Below are 16,406 nucleotides of genomic sequence, written 5' to 3'. Positions count from 1 at the left end.
TTTTTTTTATATAGTTTGTCAGTTTACTCAGAATGCTGGCCTCTGTTACCATTCACTTTCATTGAATTGTTTTTCAATGCAATGAGTGAATGGTGAAAAATTAACATTCTGCCTAACATCCACTTATGTTCCACCGGAGACAGTAAGTCATACAGGCTTGAAGCAAGATTAGGATGATGTAAATGACAAATGTATTTTTTTAACTATACCTTTAAATCTGTAAACCTTTATATGTACTTCTGATTAGGCCCAACTAATACCAAGACACAATTGTCAAATTTTGCAAGGATGCCTGATATTTTATTTCACAACTACATGTTAGACAGTAGCTCATAATAGATGTATTTTGCTATAGAATGTGTAATTAAAAAAATCAAATCACTCATAAATAAACACATAAATCCATACACAATAATCTAAATAAATAATTCTCCCATTTAGTAATCTTCTAGTGCTTCCTACATAAATGCTTAAATACGATGAACCACCTGGTACATTCTACTTGATTTTCTTACAACTGGCATCTTGGTGCACTGTTAAACATTGGACAATTTAATCTTAAATACATCAGATTTTAAGAAAGATGGACATGTAAAAAGGCTACTGCATTTTAATAACTCTTATTACTAACGAATTGTGTGCAATATTGCACATAATATGCAAAAAAAAAAAAAAAAAAAAAAAAATCCACTAAATGAGAATGCCATGGTGAAATGTTTTTCATACCAATGATATGCAACCAAAAGTGATATGAAAAACCCAAAGCTTTACTCTATTAAGATGCTTATAACTTCACAAGAACAATTTCTTAAAGGGACAGTTCACCCAAAAATGAAATTTCTCAATTTACTCACCCTCATGACATCCCAGATGTGTATGACTCTTCTTTCTGCTGAACACAAAGATTTTCAGAAGAATACCTCAGCTCTGTTGGTCCTTACAATGCAAGTGAATGGTGACCAGAGCTCTGAAGCTACACAAATCACAAAGGCCACATAAAAGTAATCCATACAACACCAGTGGTTTAATCCATATCTTCAGAAGTGATATGATTGTGTGGGTAAGAAAACAGATCAATAATCAAGTCATTTTTTTTTTAACCATAATTCTCCACTTTGATATGGAGAGTTATAGTAAAAGTGAAGGATTATGGTAAAAGAAAAATTATTTAAATATATCTGTTTCTCACCCACACCTATCATATCACTTCTGAATATATCGATTTAACCACTGTAGTCGTGTGGATTACATTTATGCTGTCTATGTGCATTTTGGAGCTTTCAAGTTCTGGCCACCATTCCCTTGTATTGTAAGGCCCAACAGAGCAGAGACATTCTTCTACAAGTCTTTGTTTTCAGCAGAAGAAAAAGTATTTCACATATGGGATTGCATGAGGGTGAAATGAGAGAATTTTCATTTGTGGGTGAACTATTCCATTAAGTAACAGGTGATGCTTATTCTTCCAAGTACTGTAAACTGCTGCTTAAAACAATCCTGAAGATAGAATATAGTGTATAAATGTACAGGCCAATTAAGATGACAGTCACCAATAATATAAATATATGCACACACAATACCAACCTTAAATCTTGTACAAGAGGGAGCATATAACTGTCTCGGCTGAGAATTATCAACAATGTTTCATATGAGACACTTCTTAGAAACTTCACAAATTCACAAGTTAACTCAGCTGCAGGCAAAGCTATGTGGGATTTTATGTGCTGCTATTCGGAAGACCTAAGGAGTAAAAGCTGAAAGGATGAGATGGATACGACTGTACAATGTTTGGACAACCGTTTAAAGATTATGACTTGACTTTTTACACATTGTCGGGAGTCTGGGGTCCTCTTTCTACCTTTACCACTACTCCTAAATTAGAACCTCTGGTATAAACCCATGGAAAAAGCAGAGAATGAACCATTGACAAAGGGCCACTTTACCAAGCGAACACAATCATGACACTCCATCGGCCAAGTGAAATGAAGTCAACCACTGTCAGATAGCTGTAATAGTATCTTTACAGTTTGGTCCAATGCCTCGAAAACACACACAAGTTAAAATACTTTATCAAAATTAAAATCATGAAATGTGTTTATGTAGTATTCCTCTAATGAGGTTCTTAAGAGTGGACTACTGTCACTGGCAGATTAAAAACTACTGACTGCCCTGAATGCATCTGTAAATATGAGTGTATTTTTCGGAGCCTATGAATGTATAAATAAAACATAAAATTAAGAAAAAAGGAAACAAAACAAATTTCAAAATAAAAAAATTTAATGATTTTGAAATGCCATGTGAGACAATCAAAATGAAAGATTCCAAAAGGAAACACAAAGCAAAAAGAAAAAGAACAAAACACAAAATAATAAATCACAAGGCAGTCTTAAAAAGCATATGGATTAGTACTGGATATCTATTTTCAAAGAACCAACCTAAACTTAAAGTATGTTTTTTACAAGAGAAAAAAAATCAAACAAAATCAAAAAGAAAAACACACCTTAAACAGAAGATGCTGATGTTCAAATGTGATTACATTTTGACAAATACTCAGTACCTAGTATTTTGATGTCCAAATATATTTGGAATATGCCAAGGGATGTGCAACCTGCATTTCTGTTGGGGAAACTAAACCTTTCATCCATACATCTTTGGTCCTTCTTAGTTACCGGTCTTTCAGAGGGTCCCTTACAAAAGATTAACAATTTAAAAGTCTTTTCCCTCACTGAACAAAGGCTTATTACATTTCACAGATACTCTTCTTCCTTTGCCATTGCCTCAATGTATTGAGCTCTCAGAATGCTGGATTTAAAACTCTGATTTTAATATCAGAATTCAATTTTGCAAGATGAGCAATGATATACCTGTAAAACTAAAAAGTGCTACATTTGAGGGCAAAGAGGAAAAAAAAGACATAAAATTAAGGCATCTTAAATACTGAAGAGCAATGGAAGATGCTGACTGATAAAAGAAAATCAAGAGTCTTAAAGCCAGCACCTGGTGAATAAAGGGTCTGACCACACACATGGCACATAGCAACATTATCAGGCTAATGACCGAGACAGAAATTAGTTATCAAATATGGAATTGGTCAAATATAGGGACAACCAGAATGCCTAAAAACACTTGCATTTGACGCATTCAACAACTTGAATCTTAAAAAAAGGAAACTGTTAAACAGATGTCTAAACGAGACAGAAAAACGTGAAAATTTGCGAAGACTTTACACTAAAAACAAGTTTATTTTTAAACTTAGCCAGCCACTCTGGCTCTGAAGGAAACATGGGACTTCTCTCCATCATTTGCCTGGTAACCCTGCTTTCTACTTGTGTGACTTGCTTGTTTTGAACGACACTTGTAAAATTTTGTCCCCGACCTGATAGCCATTGAGGCTGGCAATAGCCATGGCTGCCTCTTCATAGTTTGGCATGGTAACAAACCCAAATCCTTTGCACTTATTGGTGTTGAAGTCGCGGATCACTTTGACATTTGTGACGGCTCCAAAGGGCCCAAACATCTGCCACAGAATGCCTTCATCTGCATCCTGGCCCAGGTTGTATATAAAAATACACCAGCCTGATGAGGAGTTACCAGGCACATTAACACCAGACATGCCGCTCATATGGTCCACACTCATAGGGGAGAACCTGAAGACAAGAAAGCGCATCATCTGTGACTAGGTATTCAGAAATGTTAACATCTTTCACACATGTTAAAGGTGAAGTATGTAACTTTTATGATGCCAAAATACGTTCTTCTATCCCAGTTTATTGACAACTATAAGTAAACCATTCATGGGTTTACCTTCCCCAAAAATATAAACACTGAACCCTATCCTTTTCTAGCTCAAACTACAGCATGAGTTTGGAGCATGGCTACTGTAGCAGGCCGCTCAGCCAGGAGAATATGAACATCTATGGCAGTTGTGCACAGAGGAAAAGAAATGTAGCTTCTCCAAAATTCGAAGGCTTGCTAAAAGACATACAGACTGAGAATGGAGTAAAATCAGAGTGAAAATTGGTGTTGTATTTACAAGTTAGAGGACTTTGAGGGAATTTTTAGGATTCGATTAAGATGCCAAACTTGCCAAGTAACCTACACTAAAGGTATTACCACACAAGTTAGCTCATTTCTGTCGAGCTTCAGATAAGTTCATAAGACACTCTGAATGTGTCATTATGCTTAATATTTACCCAAAGCACTATCCTACCTCATGTGCTGGATCCTTCACACACCCAGCAGCCGTTCAATCCGGCAATGAACCAGTATGTTTGTTATAGTGGTCGTGTTTAATACAATGCTAAATGTTTATTACCCTTTATTTAATATGGTCTATTTGTTCATAGGGAATCAGCGATGACGAAAGGGTGCGATGAGTCTAAGGGGTGTTTGTAAAAGTCATTTGAAAACATACTTTATTTTTTGAATTCCATCTTGTGTCACTAGTAGTGCTGAAATTACATACGTCAACTTTAAATACATAGCCACTGATTCGTTCAAAAACCAGAGCAAATACTGTACACAGAACAAAAACAAATATTAAATGCTGAACCATGACTACTGCTCCACAATTTCTTTTAACAATTCAATACATTAACCATGCAATTCCCCAGAACCTACATTTGTGTATGCCTGAGTGACACATTAAGAGCTATGTGATTTGTAATTGGTTAAATGGATAAATGCTTTATTTTAACATGGAGACTGATACCTGAATCTCTGGGCCTGGTGATGAACTGGCCCCCCAAAGCGGCGAGACGGTGTGTGATAAATCTGGGAAATAACTTGTGTGTTTTTAGCTTGGTTGGGGTTGGCAGCAAATTTTACAGTGATGGGCTCGGTAGCGCCTGGTGGCTTCTGCCCATTTAAGTCCTTAATTGCATCCTCTGCCTCTGCTCTCTTGTCAAAGCGAATGAAGGCCACACCACGAGAAAGTCCTGCAATGCGACATAAATCACAAATAATTAGCTTAAAAGACAATTCCACAATTGACGGAAAAACCTGACTCATCTACCAACCTGATGCTTGATCAACAAGCACACGAGAGTTGATTATTTTGCCGTAACGTGCAAACATGTCTTCTACATCCTTCTGTGTCATTGTTTTAGGCAGCCCGCTGATGTAGAGGTTGGCATCCTTTATGGTGTCAGAGCTTGGCCTGGCATATGACACCTGTCAGAAAAAAAACAAAGTTGAAAGATCAATTTATGAAAAACTATCTCCCCTGGGGAGGAAAAAATAATCTAAATAGACATGTTATTAGTTTGAGGTTTTTAAATAGAGAATTTTAGAAACAGAACATCTTAAAAAAGAAAATATTAGCCCAAACTTGAACTTGTTTGCCATGGTTTGTAGTTACAAATAGAAAAGTATTACTCTGTAAACTAAACTAAAAGTGTTATATAAAAAAAAAAGAAAAATCCTCTACAGAATTTATAGGATACAGCATTAAAGTTACACATTTAAAACACAGAGAATAAAATAAATCTTTAAAACGCATAAATCTTCAATTTTTGACAAGCCAGAAAAGGCCACGACCAAACTGCCATCAGATTTCCCAGCAAATTTACTCAGAATTCCTTCAAACAGGCTTTTTCATTGTTCTTGCTGCCTTGGTCTCACTACCTTGAATGAAACGGAAGTCTGAAGCAATGACACAATTTAACTTTACACAGGAGCACCTTTTGTCACATTACCTTGATAGTTTTAGACTGTAGTCTCAGTCCATTGAGAGTACTGATAGCTCTTTCTGCATCACTAGGGTTAAGATAGTTAACAAATCCATACCCTAAACTGTGGCCTAGAGACAAAAAAAAGGAAAACAATAAAACAAAACAAAACAAAAAAAAGTTGAAATGTTCCAAATACAAAGGAAAAAAACATCCCATTATCAAATGTTAAACTTTGGAAAAAAAAAAACTTCTTGCCCCAAAACAAATAAATCCAGATTGATTTCACACGTGGGACAGGTCTGAGAAAGATTAAACTAAATACAAGATGTTTATCTGGCAACACTGCAATTCAGGCTATAGTAAACCAAAACTAATAATTACAAAAATATGAATACGCTAAACAGGGAGACTCCCCATAAAGCTGAGTTTTGCATAAAGATATGAACCTTTTAAAGACAAAATTTACATCACCGCTCTATGTGCAGTTTCCAGCAAATAAATAAAACTTTAAAACCCTGTTGAATAAAAATTAAGCATCCCTAATACCTCTTAACCATGAAAAGAACAATACAGGGGAATTTAATCTTTACTTCGTGTTGTGTTTGATTTGAAACCAGCATGTAGAGTGCTCATAAATACTTGCCTGCTACTTTGTCACGAATAAGTTTAGCAGATTCCACCTCCCCAATGCTGCTGAAGAGACTCCGCAGCTCATCTTGACTCATATTTTGAGGCAAGTAATTGACGATAAGGTTTGTTTTGGCATCTTTAGGCTCATCGGCCATGTGATCTTCATAACCGTTCGACATGTCATATACGTCCTAAAAATAAAAGGAAAAATACACAATTTTGTAAGGGTTCTAGACATTTGCAATCTGGACTATTTAATGTAGGCTACATGCAATAATATTAAGGCTGCACCTAAAAATTATTCTGAAAATCGACTACTCTAACAATTACTAGAAGGTTTATCCGACTATTGCAACAATTAATCATTACCTCTTAGCTGACTATTCAGCTTGTGCCTCAACTTAAAGGTTATATTAAATGTGCTTACTAACAATAGAGGATAAATTAATCTCTTAAAAATACCTCTAAATTACATTCATTGAATGTACATTGAAAAAATCCTTGAATTTTTATTACGTTTAATACATGAACAAATTAATTGCAAAGAAATTCTATTATCAGCAAGTGTTTTTGTCATGTTTTCCATTTAAAATGATCCAAGATACATTTACTAAAGAAACAGAGTATGTATCTTGCAGTGTATTTTTTCTCTCACTTTTTCATACTTCTGCCAGTGCAATAAAGACAAAATATAAAGTCTTAATATCTTATATGCTGCTTTTCAGGTAAATGTACGTAAGGAGTTTTAGATAATTATATTGGAAAAAGCACCAAAAAAGACAAATCAAACCTTTTTTTTTTGCATTGCATAATGGGCTACACACTCAACTTTTGTTAACTTTGATCCATTTTTAACTAAAAAAAAATAAATAAAATCTCTTCTTATTTGAGCTGCATATCACGATTTTCTTTATGATAAGATACACCACTTTAAGTTCCGCTTTATTTCATGTCAGGGCAACATTGCTTCTATATTTATTTATTTTGTATATTTGTACTATAATTCCCTAATACTTTGCCATCTACATCCCTTTTAAGGCTTTGTGTCTGGACTGTTAGCTGCGTTTTATTCCTCTCTTCATTCAGGCAGTGTTGCTCTCGAGTGTCATCAGTGGTTTGTCAAGTCAAGTCAAGTCAAGTGGTTTTTATTGTCGTTTCAACCATATACAGTTAGTACAGTACACAGCAAAACGAGACAACGTTCCTCCAGGACCATGGTGCTACATAAAAACAACATAGGACCACATGAGACTACACAACGAAATAAAATACCTATATAAATTACCTATATAAAGTGCACGTGCAAACATGTGCAAAAAGTACAGGACAGTACAACAAATTACTGACAATGAACAGGACAATAGACAGTGCAGCGCCGACCAGTACTCAGTAGTGCAAAAAGATGACAGTTTCTAAAAATGTAAACATAACATACTATGCGATAATGTTCTATGCACATAGCAGTTATTGAGGTAGCAGACAGTTATAAAGTGACAGTAATTAAAGTGCAACTCAGGACACGTGTGTGTCAAACCAGTCTCTGAGTATTGAGGAGTCTGATGGCTTGGGGGAAGAAGCTGTTACACAGTCTGGACGTGAGGGCCCGAATGCTTCTGTACCTCTTGCCAGACGGGAGGAGGGTAAAGAGTTTGTGTGAGGGATGTGTGGGGTCGTCCACAATGCTGGTTGCTTTGCGGATACAGTGTTTTTTGTAAATGTCTTTGATGGAGGGAAAAGAGACCCCAATGATCTTCTCAGCTGTCCTCACTATCCTCTGCAGGGCTTTGCGGTCCGAAACGGTGCAAGTCCCAAACCAGGCAGTGATGCAGCTGCTCAGGATGCTCTCAATAGTCCCTCTATAGAATGTAGTAAGGATGGGGGTTGGGAGATGTGCTTTCCTCAGCCTTCGAATTAAGTAGAGACGCTGCTAGGCTTTCTTGGTGATAGAGCTGGTGTTGAGGGACCAGGTGAGGTTCTCCACCAAGTGAACACCAAGGAATTTGGTGCTTTTGACGATCTCCACAGAGGAGCCGTCGATGTTCAGCGGAGTGTGTTCACCTTGTGCTCTCCTAAAGTCAACAACCATCTCTTTTGTTTTGTCGACATTCAGGGACAGGTTGTTGGCTCTACACCAATCCGTTAGCCGCTGCACCTCCTCTCTGTATGCTGACTCGTTGTTCTTGCTGATGAGACCCACCACGGTCGTGTCATCGGCGAACTTGATGATGTGATTCGAGCTGTGCGTTGCTGCACAGTCGTGAGTCAGCAGAGTGAACAGTAGTGGACTGAGCACACAGCCCTGGGGGGCCCCAGTGCTCAGTGTGGTGGTGGTGGAGATGCTGTTCCCGATCCGGACTGACTGAGGTCTCCCAGTCAGGAAGTCCAGGATCCAGTTGCAGAGGGAGGTGTCCAGGCCAAGCAGGTTCAGCTTTCCAATCAGGTGCTGGGGAATGATTGTGTTGAATGCTGAGCTGAAATCTATGAACAGCATTCGAGCGTATGAGTCCTTATTGTCTAGGTGGGTGAGGGCCAGATGGAGGGTTGTGGTGATGGCATCGATCCGTTGAGCGGTTTGAGCGATCACGCAAACTGCAGTGGGTCTAGTGAGGGGGCAGCTGGGTCTTAATCTGCCTCATGGCGAGCCTCTCGAAGCACTTCATGATGATGGGTGTAAGTCGCGACGGGACGGTAGTCGTTGAGGCAGGACACTGAAGACTTCTTTGGCATGGGGATGATGGTGGTGGCCTTGAAGCACGTTGGAACGACAGCGCTGCTCAGAGAGATGTTGAAGATGTCGGTAAGAACATCTGCTAGCTGGTCTGCACATCCTCTGAGCACTCTGCCAGGAATGTTGTCTGGTCCAGCAGCCTTCCGTGGGTTGACTCTACGTAGAGTTTTCCTCACATCTGCCGTGGTAAGATAGAGCACCTGGTCGTTGGGAGGAGGGGTGGACTTCCTCGCCATCACGTCGTTCTGCACTTCAAACCGAGCGTAATGATGTTGTCCTGTAGTTGGTGATGGCCTGGATGCCCTGCCACATGCGCCGCGTGTCACTGCTGTCCTGGAAGTGACTGTGGATTCTCTGGGCGTGTGCGCGCTTTGCCTCTCTGATTGCCGTGACAGTTTGGCCCTAGCTGTTCTTAGGGCTGCCTTATCGCCTGCTCCGAAGGCGGAGTCTCGGGACCTCAGCAGCGTGCGCACCTCCGCAGTCATCCACGGAGTCATCCATGACTATTCGACAAACATTTTTGTTGGCTATTTTTTATTGTTGACTAATCGATTCAGCCCTAAATAACATCCAGTTTTTTGTTTTTTTTTAACTTGCACAAAATGTGGTAATAGTCTTAATCATTATGTGGCTGTATGTGAAGAGCCTTTAAGGACACTTTGAATTAGGCTAGATATTGCAGATACGGAGTCCCATTAGATATTATAATTCCTGCAACTGGCAAGCCATTGGAAGTGGTAGTTCACCCAGTAATGAAAATTCTCTTAATCAACCTCATGCCATCTCAGATGTGTATAACCTTCTCTTCTGCTGAACACAAATGAAGATTTTTAGAAGAATATCTCAGCTCTGTAGGCCAATCAAATGCAAGTGAACTTTTAAGGTCCCAAATGCACATTAAGACAACATAAAATTAATCCATATGAATTCAGTGGTTAAATACATGTCTTCAGAAGCAAAGATATCTATATAGATCATTATTTAAGTCTTTTTTCACTATAAATTCTCCCCCTTGTCCAGTAGGTTGGTGATATGCACAATGAATGTGAATCGCCTAAAACAAAAGAATGAAAAAGTGGAGATTTTTTGTAAAACAAAAAGGCCTTAAATATTGCCTTTAAACCTATGGCCACAATAGTTTTTTTTTTCTTTCTAAAAATCTTCCTTTGTGTTCTGCAGAAGAATCTGGTATGGCATGAGGGTGAGTAAATGAGGGAATTTTTATTTTTGTGTGAACCATTTCTTTAATAGTAGCATGACAAAAATTTATGAACAATAAATCCCATTCAGCTCCATAATTGTTAAGGTATGGGTAAAGGTTCAAACTCAATTTCCTAACATGAAATGTCACAAAATGTCTTTAAAGAAACCAAAACACACTGAATGTGTTACAAATGAACAAAGCTATCATAACGAAGGCACAAACTCAAATTAAGTTAGCAACATACATTTGTTTAAAACATAGCAGCAAATGTACATTTGAGGTATGCCTGTGTGTAATTTATGTTGTAGAACAAAATGGCCCACTATATTAAAGTCATGCTTATTTTGTCATAAATTGTATAAGCCCATTATAAAAACCCATAGGAAAATCCAGAGGGAACCAATGGTGAATTAGCCTTCTGGGTTTGCCTACAAATTGACATCACACCTGAACAGCTCTATAAATGGCAATAACACATGTCAGTGGGACTGCTGTTTTTGTACAGATTCTGTTCAAAATGGCTTTTAATGGAGCCTGGCTAAAAATGCACTCGATTCATCACAAAATCAAAAACTATACTACAGATGACAAAAAATAAATTAGGGTTGTACGAATAATTGCACTGAAAGGCCAAAGCATTTTAGGTGAAGGTGCAAAAGGAACTAATCTCTGTGGTCGTCATTATTATTCTGATAATGCCCCATTTATGTTAGAAGAGCTGTCTTATTGTGTATGCCACAAGAGTTGCCAGTCAACCCTCAAGGCTGAAACAAACAGGCATTATGACTGACCCTCCTACAACACAACATTGGAGGTACTGATTTAAAATCACTCACATACAATTCAGTCTTTGATTGTGAGTTTGGCCTTATATAAAGCATTTGCTGTCTCAAATAGCTTTAGATGGCATGATATCTCATGATATAATGTCTACTGCAGTGGTTCTCATATTTTTTTTTGCCCTCCTACTTCATTCCCATTTTTTGTAATTATAAACAGTAGGCCTACTCCAAACACCTATGAAAACAATAAATACAAAATAAAAATATTTAAAGATTGTAACAAAAATGTATTATATTCCCTCACTCCTCTATTAGCCTATGACGAATGAGCTGAAGTAGTGATATGATAATATTTATCATCATTCTATTTCCCACTAAAGTACAGTTAGTGGTACTATAGTCAATTCAAGGGTGGTTGTGTAAAATTCAAATGGTTTCCACTTCTTGCGTCTTGTTTCTCACTGATTCTCGCTAAGCTGTTTAAGAGGTCGAGCTTGATGAGCTTTGCACTCGCGCTGCTCTGTCCATTGAGCTGTATCCATCTACAGAGCCATGCAGGTGCATTAGCTGAGGTTGTACCGTCGTCGCCTGTGTATTTGACGCTGTTAAACCAGATAATTCAGACTTGCTAGACTTCAAAACCAGATGAACCGCTGTACAAACGCATACCAACACGTATAATTGAGAACCAACTGATATACTCCAAGTTTAGATAAATGGTTTAATGCAAAGATGTACCACCCCATAGAAAACCCCTGGTCTACTACATCTAGTGAGAAGTCCTCCTCAGTTGTGCCCATTATAACTCAGTTGTGCTCATTATAACTCTCTTATCTCATTGGAGGATACAGCACTACATGGATGAAAACAAACAAGCACTAAACCCTACTAACTTCAGCCAATGTATACAGTATAATGGTACAGATGGTTTGAAAGTCACATTCAGTCCCTGATGGACACAATTTCTACTCACTTTTAAGTATCTAATGTGTCCCCTTCTGACTGCCATGAAGAGCCGTCACAGATCCAGACTCTGAAGATACCAAAAACAAAATAAGGTAATAAAAACACACGCTGACAAAAAAGGGTGGTAGTAAAGGCAAAGGCAGGTTTTGGGTGTTCAAAGAAAAATAAAATTAATCAAAATAAATTTAATCAAAACAAAAGGGCAAATAGATGAGCCACCTTCTGATATAACCTGTGGAAAAAGCATAACAACCAATGGCCATTAAGACTGGTATAGTTTCAGCGTGTATTTTTAGCACCTCACTTTGAGTCTGTTCTGCCTACATAACAAACTCCATGTTAAAGGAATATTCATGGGTTCAATTAAAATTAAGCTCAATCAACATGCATTTGTTGCATAATATTGATTACCACAAAAATGTATTTTGACTTGCTCCTCATGTTCTTTAAAAAAAAAAAAGCAACAATCTGGGTTAGTGAGGCACTTAAAATGGAAGTGAATGGGGCAAATCCGTAAACGTTAAAATACGAACTTACAAAATATGTGTTAACATGATTTGTGTGATAGAATCGTTTGCTAACCTAGTCAGTGTAAAGTTCTCCAATTTTACAACTTTGTTGCCATGAAAACATAACGCCGTAAACAACTGTAAAAATGACGATTTAAACAACTTTACTGCTCAAATAATACATGAGTTTTAACAGAAGACTGAATGGAAGTACTTTTATATTTCTGCCTTTAACCCTCCAAAAATTGGCCCCATTGACTTCCATTATAGTGCCTCACTGTAACCCAGATTTGTACTTTTTTTTATAAAGGAGAGACGAGTCTCTAAAACGAATTTTTGTGATAATCAACATTATGCCGCAAATGATGTCGACTGATCTTAACTTGTACTGAACCCAGAATATTACTTTAGTAATACATTGTTACCCTTTTTACAATACATTATAATATTTTCTTATTTTTGTTTATATAAACATCAAATTATCATTTACTGGTAAAATGGTTGAAAATATAAAGCGTAAAAATACTGCAGACGTGCAGTTAGAGGGTTGAAAACATCACTTTAAGATAAATTTTCCGGCACCACACTTACAGATTAGGCATTTTAAGCACAGATCAACATGGCACATAATCAAAGTCTGTAAAAATATGACACAATGAGGAATCACTTGTGACATTTAACACTTGTGTGACCTTAGGGACATTTTTGTCTTTTTTTATCATTTTGGTTATGCCAACGGCATAAATTTTGCCAAAGGTGTGTATTTTTGGGGGGAATTTTGATATTTCAACCTCAATTCCTATAATCCATCTATAATACTCTGTGTATGCAAAATAGTTACACTCAGGACCTTAAGAAGAAAAAAAAAATCACCATTGAAACCACACTATTTGATCCCAGTGCCATTAAACAATAAAATCATGAATTCCATGATATTATTCTTTCATTCCGGAGCCCTGGCTTCAAATATTTATTTTTAATATGTTCCACCAGATGGCGTAACCTTTCTCATGTTTAGCCTATGGAGCAAATACATGTTTTTTCCTATTTTCTGTATTATAGAGCACTGCAGGCCAATTGAATAAATGGTGCCTCTAAAATTATGCGGGTGTGTTGGTATGGATGTCAGAGTGTGTTTTGTGTGTGTATTGAGAAATGCGTGTGCAATAAATACAACAGTGGCATTATGTAAACAAACTGGCATTTAAAGGGTTAAAATCCTGAAAATGAATGAATATTTTGTAATTATGACCAGGACTGATGTTGGTTAAAAAACTCATGTAAAAAGTGAAAAATAATATTAACATATATTTTTATGCCAGTTTTTTGACGTGGGCATTTTTTTCCTCCAAGGACCTCTGAGTAACTTTTTTATTGACGCACAAGGGTTAATCCAAAAAGGTTGTTTACCCATAAATGAAAGGTTTCCCCGACATATTACAGCTTGACTTCTGAATATTTGCTGCACCAATTAATGACAAAACTCAATGAGCAACGTATCAGGCAGAGCATAATATATGAATTTATTAAAAGGCAAAAATGCCTTTATTTTTTTTTCTAAAACTGGACAAAAGGTAATCGCAACACTAACGTGTGGGCGTGAAATTTGCAACTACACCGTAGAACAGCACATCACTTCTCCAGTAATGGCTTTTCTAGATTAACTCGCCTTCGTTGCGGTTTCGAATCTTAACTACTGACCAACCTTGTAGCATGACACAGCATTAATGTAAAGGATCAAGGACTCAAAATCACGTCTAACACTGAAGTCCGACACAACACGAGGCCTCAGCCCCCCAACACCGTCTCCTATTTTCGCGATGACTCGATCTCTAAATCCAATGCACCTCTTGAATTCAAACTCGAGCAGGCTGCGGTAAGGGGCCTAACCTACATAAAGCCAGGCCTCCAGGAACGAGCGCCCTTTACGGAGTCCTATTAAACAAATTCAAATGTTCCATAACTGAAAACAGACGTTTAAATGTAACCCTGGCGCCTTACCAATTTTAACGTCCCTTCGATTCTGCCGTAGAATGCACGCACGCGGACCTTTCGCAAAACGTGGCTTCTTGGCGCTTTGCTCTCGTGACAAAAAAAAAACGCCTGGGTAGGAAGCGGAAGTCACAGCCCCGCCCACTTTCACAGGATTTTTTATACTTTTTTATTTATTTTTTTTGTTAATTTACGTCGACAGCCACTGTAACAATTATTGATTGTTTAATAAAATCAGACATTTTATTAGTTTGTTTCAGGTTTATTGTGCAAATTAAAAGCCCTTGATCTGCGTGCATACACAAAACCGGCAGAAAAACAGACTTTGTGAGAAGATACACCCTTAACTTTTGTTTAAAGTAGAATTTTAGACAAAACAATTGTGGACCTTATGATAAACCATTAACATAAACAGTGAAATATATAAAAACATATATATTTTAAAAACAATCGTGCAGCATTCAGGAGAAAAGATGTCAGATCGGAGGTCCATCGGTGGCCTTTATTCTTGGTCCAGCATTCGATACTCCTGTGGAGGTGGATATCTCATTAGCGGTGCCACACTGATCCAAGACATTACCTGAAGAAAGAAGGATCAGTGATGACATTATAAATCTGGCAAATGATCAGAGCATAAACAAAAGAAAATAATAACCTGTAAGAGAACACAGAACTCACTAGTACGAAGATAATCACCAAAGATGTTATGATGATAATGTGCAGCACAAGCAGTAATTCCTTCTCAAGTTTAATTTGACACCCCTAGAATAGAAAAAGCAAAATGGACTCTGGATGTTGATATACAAGCCTGTCTAACTGAAATAAATAAAGACTAATTCACCAATGCCAAAACCTTATAAAAGTAATATTCCAGGTTAAAAACTATTGATGAACAAAGAACTCAAAATGAAATAAAATGTATTATTTAAATCAATAATTAAAACTTCCCCATTTATTTTGTAATAATCCTTGACAAAAATTTTTACATTTCATAATATCCACTTTTAAAAAAATAAAAATACTACTACTACAACTACAGCCCATTATTACTAAACACAGCTTTTGGAAAAAAGTGTATTAATTATGAAGATTCCCACTGTTTTTTGAAAATATTTTATATTTTCCAAAATTCTCTAATCATTTACTCACCCTCATGCCATGCCAGATGTGTTTGACTTTCTCCTTCTGAACACAAACACAGATTTTTAGAAGAATATCTCAGCTCTGTAGGTCAATACGATGCAAGTGAATGGTGACCAGACCTTTGAAGGTCCAAAAAGCACATAAAGGCAGCATAAAAGTAATCCAGAAGACTCCAATGGTAACATCTATATCTTCAGATGTGATATTATAAGTGTAAATATTAAAGTCCTTTTTTACTATAAATTCTCCTTCCTATCCAGTAGGTGGCAATATGCACGGAGAATGCAAATCAGCAAAAACAAATGAAAAAGAATGTGGAACTGAAAGTAAAAGTGGAGATTTATAGTAAATAAAGGACTTAAATATTGATCTGTTTCTAACCCACCCTTATGATATCACTTCTGAAGATATGGATTTAACCACTGGAGTCCTTATGGATTACCTTTATGTTGCCTTTATGTGATTTTTAGAGCTTCAAATTTTGAAACCCCATTCACTTGCATTGTATGGAGCAACAGAGCTGAGATATTCTTCTTCTAAAATCTTTGTTTGTGTTCAGCAGAAGAAAGAATGTAGTACACACCTGGGATGGCATGAGGGTAAATGATGAGAGAATTAAAATTTTTGGGTGGACTATTCCTTTAAGCTCTATTGACAGCATCTTAGACTGCTGTACATGTGCCCTATATGCTTTCATTGTAAGTGCATAACTGTCGATGCAAACTGAGGTATGCATCAAAATAATTTCTTGTGGTAATCAATGGCATCTCTGGGAATTATTTC

General features: G+C 37.1%; 1 protein-coding gene across 2 annotated transcripts; it reads right to left on the bottom strand.

Moving 5' to 3' along the window:
- Positions 1-288: 288 nt before the first annotated feature.
- Positions 289-14,593, bottom strand: LOC127648842 (ELAV-like protein 1). 2 transcript variants are annotated; one of them, XM_052133618.1, is made up of 7 exons: positions 14,490-14,593; positions 11,987-12,046; positions 6,313-6,490; positions 5,694-5,797; positions 5,016-5,169; positions 4,709-4,934; positions 289-3,644 (listed from the first exon to the last, which is right to left on the bottom strand). In XM_052133618.1, exons 2-7 carry the CDS (start codon positions 12,020-12,022, stop codon positions 3,320-3,322), a joined length of 1,023 nt encoding a protein of 340 aa, XP_051989578.1. In that variant the 5' UTR covers positions 12,023-12,046; positions 14,490-14,593; the 3' UTR covers positions 289-3,319. The 2 variants fall into 2 exon arrangements, with proteins under 2 accessions (XP_051989578.1, XP_051989579.1); XM_052133619.1 differs by lacking the exon at positions 11,987-12,046.
- Between the last annotated feature and the right edge of the window lie 1,813 nt (positions 14,594-16,406).

This window comes from Xyrauchen texanus, chromosome 9 (genome assembly GCF_025860055.1).
Source record: "Xyrauchen texanus isolate HMW12.3.18 chromosome 9, RBS_HiC_50CHRs, whole genome shotgun sequence".
Classification (NCBI taxonomy): domain Eukaryota; kingdom Metazoa; phylum Chordata; class Actinopteri; order Cypriniformes; family Catostomidae; genus Xyrauchen; species Xyrauchen texanus.
The sequence above is the reverse complement of the archived record's forward strand: the minus strand, read 5'-3'. Positions and strand labels throughout refer to the sequence as shown.

Bases quoted from the DNA above. Each gene is read 5' to 3' on its own strand.
- LOC127648842 (XM_052133618.1), bottom strand. From the start codon at position 12,022: ATGGCAGTCAGAAGGGGACACATTAGATACTTAAAA. The intron at 4,935-5,015 runs GTTGGTAGATGA...GTCGCATTGCAG, and splicing joins GCTTGTTGATCAAGCATCAG to GACTTTCTCGTGGTGTGGCC. The intron at 3,645-4,708 runs GTATCAGTCTCC...TCTTGTCTTCAG, and splicing joins CACCAGGCCCAGAGATTCAG to GTTCTCCCCTATGAGTGTGG.